The sequence below is a fragment of the Tetrao urogallus genome (genome assembly GCF_951394365.1).
Source record: "Tetrao urogallus genome assembly, chromosome: 17".
Lineage (NCBI taxonomy): Eukaryota > Metazoa > Chordata > Aves > Galliformes > Phasianidae > Tetrao > Tetrao urogallus.
In genome coordinates this window covers 6,697,011-6,708,320 of record NC_136830.1, presented here as the reverse complement: position 1 = coordinate 6,708,320, position 11,310 = coordinate 6,697,011, and the positions used below count along the sequence as shown (strand labels likewise).

Sequence of the window (11,310 nt, the reverse complement as noted above, 5' to 3'; positions counted from 1 at the left end):
TCCAGCCCGCGCTGAGGGCGGCTGACGGGCGATTTGCCCCACTCACCTCCCCCCGCACACCCTCAAGAACGCGGCGGAGGCGATGCGGCCCCGCGGACAGCGGCAGCCGGAGCCCCGGGCCAACCCAGAGCACGGAACGGCCTCACGCAGCCCGGAGCGACCTCTCGAGACTCGGAGCCCGCCGCTGCCGAGCGGGGCCCCGGGCAGCCCGTTAGGCCGAGCCCGGCAGCCCCGTCCGTGCCGCGGCTCCGGCCGGCAACCTGCACCGCTCCTTTACTGTTCCGCTCGCTCCCTCCCTCCTTCCCACGCACCGCTCCGGTTGTGCCGCGGTTCAGCGAGCCTAACCCGCTCCGTTCCCCGCCGCGCCGCCCGCTGGGGCCGTGCCGCTCTCCGGCCTCCTCTCCTCTCGCGGCCCGGCCCCGCCTGATAGAGCTGAGAGGGTGCATCGGAACGCTTTAGGAAGCGCACCAGCGCTCCACCGGAAGCAGACGGGCGTCGGACCGGAAGTGGGCGGAGCAGGGCGGAAGTTCCCCGCCCGGCGGTCCGCACGTTCGCTCCGTGGGGCTGCGTCGCGCCCTTCATGGTGAGGAGAAGGCGGCGGGGCTGGGAGGCAGCGGGAGGACCTGGGGGCTCCGCTCTGGTTCCTAGGAGGTGGGGATGAGGCCGAGCCCCCGGGAATAGCTTTGGCGCGGCGGGGGCGGCTCAGAGCCGTGGGGCCGGGACATTAAAGTGCTCTGTGAGAGGAGCCACAGCGGCCCCAGCGCCTGTCGCGGCTTCTGGCGGTGCGGGCGCTGTCGGATTGCTCTGCTTTTTATAGCAGCGGGCTGAAATCAATTAGCGCGGTAATCAGCCAGCTGAAGGGTGTCGGGCCCGGAGCCGTCCGCCTGAGGCAGCTGCAGGCTTCGTGTGACAGCGCACTGCAACGCGGAGACAGAGTTTGATGTAATGTCGGCTTTTTCCTGGCACGACGTGAGGCCTCGTTAGCTCCCCTGGGTTAATTTGGGGTGAGCATTACGGGCAGAGGGGATACTGAGCAGCAGTTCTGTGTGCTGGGAGATGTGGGAGCATTGTGGGGAGCTTTAAGGAGATGGAAAGCCTCCAGGAAATGTTGGTTCCTTTGGAGGTGTGCTTGGTCTGCGTGCTGGGAACGGCCTCAGTTGCACACCAGGTTATGTATGAAACAAAGCTTTAAAAGTTGTGAAAGAAACGGGTGCAGCTTTTGTCTGACGGTGGGAAGGCTTTGATTTCCTCAGTGCTCAGCACCCGAGGAGCTCTTCCCTGGCTGAGCTGTTTGGCTTCCATTGGCTGCCGGCTGTCTCTTCCACGTAGAAGGCAACGTTAAAACACCCAAAGCGTTTGGGCAGATTTCAGAGAGGTGCTGAGGCTGGTCCTTATAGGGCTCTGATTGGTGACTCCTTGCTTGCAGGAAGAGATGTCGGGAGAAAGCGTGGTGAGCTCAGCAGTGCCGGCAGCTGCCACCCGCACGACCTCCTTCAAAGGAACAAGCCCGAGCTCCAAGTATGTCAAGCTGAACATTGGTGGGGCCCTGTACTACACCACCATGCAGACACTGACCAAGCAGGACACCATGCTCAAGGCCATGTTCAGTGGGAGAATGGAGGTTCTGACAGACAGTGAAGGTAAGGGCGCGCCTTGCTTCCCTCCTACTGCTCCAACTGGTTGGGAGAGGTTGGACCAAAAGTTGGAGAAGAGGGAGAAATGTGTAGCGATGGGGCATTCTGATTAGTGTTGAAGTTCATCTTAGACAGCTGATGAAAGATGTGGGATGAGGGATACGTGCGGCTTGACTAGTTGGCTAAACACCAAAAGGGTGTTGAGAGCCAGAAGGGGCTCCTCTCAGGCCCAGATAGCACAAGCTGGCTTTTTCTTGTGAAATGCTAACACAAAAGCTCTTGAGTATGTGGAAAATTGTGAGGATTGTGGTTGAGAAACTCTGAGTCAGGACTTGCGTATTTACTTGGAAGCTCAGAAGGCTGTTTCCTCATCTTGTTTCCTTATCTGAAATATAAATATAAAACTTGGAAGTGGTGTGCTTTTTGAGCAAAAAGATGATTTTGGAAGTCTGGGTTTATTTTCATGTGGGAATACAGGTTGTTGGCTTCAGTGGAGCAAAAGCAGTGCAAATTCTTTAGGAACTTTGCTACGGTATTACAGACAACAAAAGAAGGGAGTGAGGAGGAGGGTCTGTCCAAGTGAAGCATCTGCGGAGTAAGAATGTGCATTGTGTCAAACTGCAGCCTTCTAAAGGGGCAGCATTCAAATACTTTGCTTCCTTACCAGATAGGTTGGTTTTTTCTAATCCTGAGATGCTTAAAGATGTTTACATTCAAACTCATAGCAGAGCTGAAATGTGTTTGTGTGATGGTTGTTTGCAGCTGCTGCTGTCGTTTTATGTCAGTGTTTTCATTTTGTGGGAGGATACAGAGCTTAATTCAAAGTGGGGCTTTCAATTTACATGCTGGCACTTTGCCTGTATCAGTGTTTATCAGTGGATACCTTTTCTGTAACAATAGCTGCCACGTTGCTGATCCTACAGGTCTGACACACCTTCCTTGTAGCTGGTTAATTATTTGAAATTTTGTTTGAAGCTGCTGAAAGCACAAAAAATGTATTGCTTCATTCGATGAATTGGACTTTAGTGCTTTAGAATAGCCTGTATTTGGAGGCCACGTGGAACAAGTAATGGATTTAGTGGGGCTCTCATAATAAGCTTTCTTGAGATAGGAAAAAGTTGCTTGGAAGGAGAAAAAATGTAAAACAAAAAAAAACCCCAACAACTTAATCATCAGAATATCCCCATTTTAGCTACAAGCTTCTATTTAAGCTGGGGGGAAGGTGAAAGGCTGCATTGTTGCAGTTGTTTTACCAGGCCTTTTGCAAGCTTTCAGCTGCTGTATGGCATTAGCAGCGGTCTGTGGGCTGCGGGGCAAGGTGCAGTTTGTCTGCCCATAGGTGCAGGTTATTTCTCCCAGAGAGCAGCAGACATTAGGACTCCAGATCCAGAGTTCGCTCTGCTAAGATGCCGTGCTTAAGGTGTAAAATCTCATACTTACTTTGCTGTGAATTCCACTGTGCCTGCATGGGACTGTTCCATTTAGCTCATTCGTGCTTTAATGGGAATTTGATACTTCCTGTATACTGTAACTGAGACACTCCTATGGCAGTAGCTCTTGCTTTATCTCCCTCTTGCTGGCACGTTGCTGGAAACTGGGACAATGGTGTTAGAGCTGTCAGAGGAAGCTCTCTGTATCTGAGGTTGGTCAAAATACTGTCAATTGGTCGCACCCAAAGTCTGGCACCAAACAGAGTTTCTCAGGAAAAGGAGCCAGACTTGCAGAGAAACTGGAAAGAATGAAGTTGGTTTGTTGGTTTTCTTTTTTTCAATCCGTGGAATGTTTCACACTGTGTGTCTTTCTCTTCATCTGGATGCATTTTTCTGACCCCAGTGCCATCATCTGAGCTCGTTCTCAAAGCGTAACAATTACAACAAGCTGCTGCTTGGACTCCAGGAGAAGAGATGAGTTCTCTGCTGGGGATGACAGATGATCATCTTCAGCTTAGAATTTGTTCCCAAGCAAGTCAGCGTATTTTAAATATTTTATTTTGTGCTTAGAAGAGGGTAGAAGGCTGTGGGTTTTCCAACCGCCTCCATCTGTTTCCAGTTTTCCTTTCTGCTTTCCCTCTCTTCACATCACTGTTAACTGGTTGATCAGGGTGGGGGTTTCCTTGGCCGGCTGTTTGTAAGGCTGTCAAGCATCAGGCAGCAGTGTCAGGCTTGTTGTTTCATCTGGGTTTGGTCAGGAAATGTAGCCTTGCTCAGTGGTTGGAAGGTGTCCCCGAGAATAAATCTCCTAAAGATGAAATGTGTGCACGTGCATTTCATCAACACTGTATGCCTGATGCACGGCGTGGATTGCAGCACGTTTTTGTAATGCTGCAGTTAGAAAATGGCTTTAAAAGGCTGCAAACCCACTTGTTGGGCCCTGCACAGCCATAACTGAGTGGCAGCAGGGTCACCTTCCTGTGAGTCACCTCCTTTTGGCTGCGGCTTTGGCTGTTTGGGTCAAACAGAAGGGTTTTTTGAAAGCTGCTTTAGCAGCCGCTTCTATTTTGCAATGCTGCTCAAAATATTTTCTCATCCCCCCCCCCCTCCTCTCTGTCTCAAAGTGAGCAATTCTGCTTTGGTTTTGCCATCTGTAAGCGTAAAGGCACAGCACGTTTTTACAGCCTACAGAAGGGCTTGCGGCAGAGATGATAACAAAGAAGTTTGGGGGTCATCATTCTGCTCTCAACCCTCTCATTACTTCCCTTCAGGTTGTGCTGAACTCTGGTAAACGCTTTGTCAATGGCTGCATTTTTGGGAATGTGGATGTTCTTGTTTATTCGCATGCCCTGTGCTCCCTTGTCTCTTCGAAATGGGAGAGCTCTGCCTTGACAAATGGGCTTTTTGCTCTGCTGCAATAGATGTACTGCGTTTATTAGCCTGGATCGGTCCTTTGTTCTTTTATTTCTCTGCTTCTAGTTACCCTGCCTTCAGCTTTCCAGTTTGTTATTACAGTCTGTAAAATTACAATTAGAAGCATGCATTGTGTAGACAGCAGGGTAACGAGGGAGACTGAGAGCCCACATTGAACTGCTGGAGAGTGTCTCAGTTTCTCCTCAGAGCAGCACGAAAGGGCTGCGTTCACTTTCCAAACCTACCCAAACATTCAGATTTTTACTCGTAATTCCATTCATGCAGAACATACAGGCTCTGCTTTAACCTACTTTCCTTATTTGTCCAAAATATGACTCCTTCCCCACAAGCGTTTCCTCGCTGCATTCCTGAGCTGCAGCCCATCAGGGTGGCCAGCTGTTCATTTATGGAAACTTGAGGCTCAACACTGCGTAAGGCTTCTCAGGGTCCAGCAGCAGACTGGCAGCAAGAGGTGAGACAGGGATCCTCCCGTCACAGCTAACTGGAAAGTGCTTTGTTGTGGCTGTTTTCTTTCCTTTACCCCATTCCCATCATCCGTACGTTACGTTCTGTGTGCTGTTGCATCATGGATTTCAGCAGCTCCAGACTGTGCCAGTAAGCATTTTGCTCTACTGAATAACTGCACTTTGGGAACGTGGAGACTGGAACAGAATTGGCGGTGACGCATCCAGCATCTGTGCTCGCTCTCTTTCTGACCTTTTTTTGCACATCTGATGGAGGTGGTGGATCGCAGTGGGTCTCTTTGTGTTCAGGTGTGGAAACCTACAGGTGGTTGAGTTTGGTTGGCCGGAGTAAGAAATGTCTCCATAAGAACCAGGCACGTGTACGTGTAAGTCAGGGATCCTGGGAGTAGAGGGAGAACAGAGCTGATTGCTTTGGGAATGAGAAGAATTCCTTCCTCTGTAACAGTTAATCGTTTGTCAATAACTGGGAACTGTGAGAAACAAGTGAGCTTCCTACCTTCCTCCCACATACGCACTTGAAAAATGCAGGAGGAGGCAGCGAGTTCCCCGTGCAAATACAGCGTTCTGCTGCTCCCATTGCCAAAGGGAGCACGGAGCTGGAGCTCTCTTGGCAGGAACCTGCCTGCTGCAGCAGGCCTAGGCCAGGCTCGACGTCTTTTGCCACGTTTGCTCTACTGTGGTCTTGTTTCCTTAGGCTGGATCCTGATCGACCGCTGCGGGAAACATTTTGGGACAATCCTGAATTACCTGCGTGACGGCGCTGTGCCGCTCCCGGAGAGCCGCAGGGAGATTGAAGAGCTCCTGGCTGAAGCCAAGTATTACCTGGTCCAGGGGCTGGTGGACGAGTGCCAGGCAGCCTTGCAGGTAGGTTGTGAAGCCAACAGGAGCTGGGTTGCTCTGGCTGCTGTGAAGGGTGGAGGTGAGGTTGCTTGAGGTGGGCAGAGCTTCAGTGCACACGGCAGGATGGACTGCTGGTGTCTGCTTGCTGCCTTTCCAAAGCTGGGGTGCAGCGTATGGAGGCAGATGGCACACTTAGCTTGTGGTTCTTCAGCTGTGGCACAGAAATGCAGGACGTTCCCAGCTCATGAGAGTGTGCCTTAAGGGCTGTGTACATTCAGCTGCTGTTTGGTTCTTGTTTCAGCAGAACAAAGATGCATACGAACCATTCTGCAAGGTACCAGTTATCACTTCTTCCAAGGAAGAGCAAAAACTTATAGCCACTTCTAACAAGGTAAGAAAGACCAGACTGTGCTGTAGCTTGAGAGGATGCTGGGATGTGCTTGGGATTTTGACCAAGTCCTTAAGAAATGACGTTTAACATTTGAGCTGGAAATCTACAGCAGGCTAAATGTGTCTTCTAAATTGAAAGTCAGATGTTGGTCAGGCCATGTCTGTCCCCACGTAAGGTGTTACAGTGGAGGCCGTAGATAGAAGCAGGCTGATGGAGCAGCTCATCAGGGCTGTTAGGTCTTCCGTTGGTTTGTCCGCTCTGATAAACAACAACAGATGGTTTCTTCAGCTACGTTGAATCGGTGACTCCTGTTTCTGCCTGCTGGCTGTGGTGGGTGAGGATGAATTACAATCTAGTCCCAAAAGGGATCAGAAGGGATTGTGTCTCCATTACCAGCTGGTACACAACAGTTTTGCAGCAGCAACAACAAAATCCCATCGAGTTTGAGCCTAATGGTGCCATTTCATATTGCGGCTCCTCTGCCGTGCGGTGCTGGAGCTGGGATTCCTTTGCTTACTGCATGTCCTCTAACTGATGTGTATGTTGGCTTTTTTACAGCCGGCAGTGAAGTTGCTATACAACAGAAGCAACAACAAATATTCCTACACCAGGTAAATGACTGAACCTGTAGTCCTTTGAAGTTGTTCACAGACTCAATTCCGTGATACATATTTGCTTTTTCTACACTCAGAACCGGTGACAGATTGGAGCTGGCATGAGCTCAGTATTTTCCCAATTAGTTTCAAACTTGAGTCAGGAGGGCCTACTGGCATCCACAGAAGGCTGAGCATGTGCTATTTCTGTGGTGGGGGTTCCTCTAACACCCAGGTGCAGCTGGTAGAGACTCCTGGCCAACTGCTGGCCTGTGCTCCCCGTGGGCTGCAGCACTTTGGCTGAATACAGAAAGCCTGCCATAGCATTGTCAATAAGTGGTAAAATCATGAAGTCTGGGACCTTGTCTGCCATTCCTTATGTCTGTGTTTAAGTTTCATGACAAAACACTGTCTTCATCCAGCTGGTGCTGAGCTTGAATTCAGGAAGGGTTTCATGTGTCTGTGAGGATGAAATGACCTCTGACATCCATTTTGCCCGAGTGTTACTCACAGTGCTGTTGATGTGCAGTAAATCAAAGGAAGCTGGGCTTGTGGGCCTGCAGATGCTCACTGCCTGAATCCTTCTACTCTGCATTACTATTTTAATTACCCTGATGCGACCACTGCCTTCTCTGTCTCTCACAGCAACTCTGATGACAACATGCTGAAAAACATTGAGCTATTTGATAAGCTGTCCTTGAGGTTTAATGGGAGAGTGCTCTTTATAAAGGATGTGATTGGAGACGAGATCTGCTGCTGGTCTTTCTACGGGCAGGGACGGAAGATTGCTGAAGTCTGTTGCACTTCCATTGTTTATGCTACTGAGAAAAAACAGACAAAGGTACAGTAAACAGCAGCGGGGCGCCACTGCTTTCAGGCTGGCACCCTGACATCTGTTCGTTCTGAACACGCTTTTCATTGTCTAGCATCTCTATAGAATAATCAACGCTATTCAGAATGGGAGAGCAGCGTAGTGGAGCTCATCCTGTGGGTTTGCTGGGGCAGGGACTGACTGGATGCAGCGCTTAACACAGGGCAGTTATGGTGTTACATAATGCAAGTTCAGTCCAGTTCTTATCTTTAGACAAACTTGTGCACTTAATTACGTTTGTTGTCCATTCCTGTGTAAAGGCAGTGGCATACCTCCCTGCAGAGATGTTTGGCCAGTTGTGAAAAAACTGCCAGCTGGGACTAAAAGGCTGAAGGCGAAACGTTTGTGCTAGGATGGGTTTGTGTGGGTGGAGTACAGCTAAGACATGTTTAAAAGCAGGGAAGTTTCAGGAGGAGAAGCGAGGTGCCTGCAGCAGGTAAGAGCGGCCTTCTCTCTCGGTGGGCAGGTGGAGTTCCCAGAAGCCCGTATTTACGAGGAGACACTGAACATTCTGCTGTACGAGTCCCAGGACGGCAGGGGACCTGACAACGCGCTCCTGGAAGCCACAGGAGGGGCAGCTGGCCGCTCCCATCACCTGGAGGAAGATGAGGAGCGAGAGCGCATCGAACGCGTGCGAAGGATCCACATCAAGCGTCCGGATGACAGAGCCCATCTGCACCAGTGAGCCGAGCGGCGGCTGCAGGGGTCTGTCTGGAAGGTGCTGCCCTTCTCCTGATGGATTGTCTGCAGCAGGGGACCAGGCAGCTTCTCTTCGTTCAACGAGTCTGTAAATTACGTTTTGTAACACAGTAGGTTATTTGGGGTATTTAAATGAGATAGTTCTAGGATGAGAATAAATAAGGTTACTGGGCGTATGGTAGGTATGTAAAAAGCCCTCTGAACAGCTGGAGAAATGCCCTGAGTTTGTAGCCCTCTTGTCTTTGCTATTTTGTGGTTAGTGAGGAAGAAGACTGGCTTCCTTTGGCTTTAGTAATTATCCTGCACTTTAAAAAACAAACGAAACAACAGAAATCAGGCAGCCACATACCTTCCCTCCTGGCTCTCACTGCCCCAGTCTCCTAGGCATTGCAGCATGGCAGAAGCACAGTGGAGCTGCTGCAGAGCTCCCTTCCTTCCAGGTCAGAAGGCGATAAGGTTGGTAGCTCAGGAGTGCCTCAGTGTGACTGCTGGCAGGACAGGTAGTAGCAGGAGAGGCTTGAGGCAGAGGGAACCCAGTGCTGCCAGACTGTGCAGGTGGCTGTGGCTTCCCACTGCTCTCAGGCCCCCCTTCCATGGTTCAGTGGAGCTTCTCCAGCACTGAGTTGTGGAGAGGCCCATCCCCACTTTTTTGGTATGATTCAAGGATAGGAGATATTGAAATTCCTTCAAGAGAAGGAGCAGGAGCTAACTGTGCCTGGTGGCTTTCCCTTAGGATGGTATTGCTACCAGTCAAAGCCTGACCCCACATCGCTGTTGGGAAGTTTATTTCCCTCAGTTCACCCATCAGTAAGCTGTGCATTCTTTACCACAGGTTAAAATTTGTACAGGTTTGACACGCAGTGCCAGCCCTGTGTAGGCAGGACAGCAGCTGTAGCTCAGTTCTGCAGCTGTTACAGGAGCATTGGCTTTGAGAGAGGGCACTGCAGAGTGCTGGTATAGAGCTGAAGGCCCAGAAGAGGTTAATCCCTGTTTGCCTTTAACCTGAGCATTTTCCAAGTCTCTCAGCAGAAATGGCTGCTGTATATGAAAGGATGAAGCTGAAATGTTGTGCAGAGAATGCTGTAGTGTCTGGTTTTCTGAGAGCAGTAATGAATGGATGTTTTTATCTACCTCCTAGTCTTGTGTTGCCTAGTGTGGAATCAAGTATCAGAGTGGCAGAAGAGAGCGTATTATTCACTAGGATTGGATGCTAATGGAGAATGAGAAGAGCTGCAGCTGTAATGGTTAATGTAAAAAAGCTTGAGAGAGAGAAACCAGCAGTAGGAAGTCTTAAACTTCAGTCAGGTGCCACTGTGACAGACTCCAGAGTACTTTCGCTGTTTCAGACCTTGTTGACTCTTCACCTGGAGTACTTTTTGCTGGCCCCAGTGGCTGGGTGTCCCACAGTGGCAGCTCTGCATCACTCAGTGAGGTCCTTCGCTGCTGCAGGTTTCCTGCTGTAAGGATTCCTAGTCCTGGCTCAGGGCCAATTGTGGCACACTGGCGTTTCAAAAACCAAAGACACAGTCAACATCACCAGCTGTGTTACTGATTTGTTTCAGTAGCAACCTCTGCAGCTCAGCTATCTGGGATGTAAAATAAAGCAGTAAGCAGTTTTGCAGCAGTGTGTACAACTAACAGCTTTCAGAGTTAGGCTGAAGTTGTCTTCCTCCTAACCAAAGACTTCAAGTTTCAGACAGGGGCTGTGGCAGAGTGGTGGTTGTCCCTGTCTCCTCTACTTTTTCTTCAGCTCCTGACTGATGAGTAAGAACTGAGTAGTACCCAGACACAGTGGTTACACTGCAGTTCAGCAGCTTCAGCTTTTCTTCTAAGCTGTACTTACACATGTTTGTCACCAGTGCAACACACTCTGGGTTCATACAAGTCCATAGTTTAGGCTGTTGGTGTGCAGGACACAGTGCCTCTCCCTTCTTGCCTTATGTGATAAGCTGGGGTGTGTGCTGTCTTTGGCACTGTGTACTTTGACACGACTGAGCTGTTTACAAGTTTCTGATCTGTAGCACACTAACTTTAATTGCTGCAGTTGTGTAACAAAGATGTACCACCGTCCGCTGTTAGAACATCCCTTACCTACTGGCTGCTTGCCCTTGTTCATTAAGTCTCAGTAAAACAAGAACATCTCCCACAGCCACTTAATGCCATTGCGCAAATGCTCTCAGCTCCCGAGCCTTTTACTTAAAATGGTTTTGCCAATAGAGCTTTCAGAGGGAGATGGGGTACGAGGCAGCTACCCTGGCCCCAAGCAGTTCTTTAGATTAGCTAGTACTGCACGATGTTAACTGTGCTGACCTGCCTGCTTTGATTCATGCATGCTGCCCTCCAGCACCCAACAACAGCCACTAATGCTGAAGCAGAACAGAGCCAACTGAAATCTTACGCCTGCAGGCTATTTTCCCCCTTCCATTGGAGTAATGTAGAAAAGCTTACCTAAAAATCAGTAGCTTGTGATGCAGTTAGGGCCAAACAGTCCAATAACACCAGCCCCTGGCTCAGGGCTAAGCTGGGAATGCATTTGCTCCTGCAAAGCAGTCACTCCTGTATTCAGACAAGGCAGATTGTAGAGCCCACACTGAGCTCCGCCTGCTGCAGGACATCACCTGTTCAGAGCCCTTGTGGAAGTCTCCACGCTCCAGTCTTACCTTTTAGTCTTAATGGAGTTGTTTTGTTTCGTGTTCTGTACAATCATTCCCTCCTATTTTATGCACACAAAAAAACCTTAAGATGGATTTCAGTGTATGGTTGTTGTTTGCAATGTTTTGTTGTTTTTTTTGTTTGTTTTTTTTAAAGCATAACATGAAATAAATTAGAAGATATTTCATATTTACATGAGTTGATTTATTACTTGCTTGAAGTTCAGTAGCTAACACGCTGTCCTCATGGTCCCTGGAGCTAGAAAGAACTTTCAGTAAGAAATACCACACACCTTCCCCTAG

The 11,310-nt window shown here is 49.6% G+C and overlaps 1 protein-coding gene across 1 annotated transcript; it reads left to right on the top strand.

Moving 5' to 3' along the window:
• Positions 1-1,432: 1,432 nt before the first annotated feature.
• KCTD10 (potassium channel tetramerization domain containing 10) lies at positions 1,433-8,342 on the top strand (the record flags this gene model as incomplete). Its single annotated transcript, XM_079544089.1, has 6 exons — positions 1,433-1,640; positions 5,657-5,826; positions 6,104-6,193; positions 6,752-6,804; positions 7,432-7,627; positions 8,124-8,342. 6 exons carry the CDS (start codon positions 1,433-1,435, stop codon positions 8,340-8,342), a joined length of 936 nt encoding a protein of 311 aa, XP_079400215.1.
• Between the last annotated feature and the right edge of the window lie 2,968 nt (positions 8,343-11,310).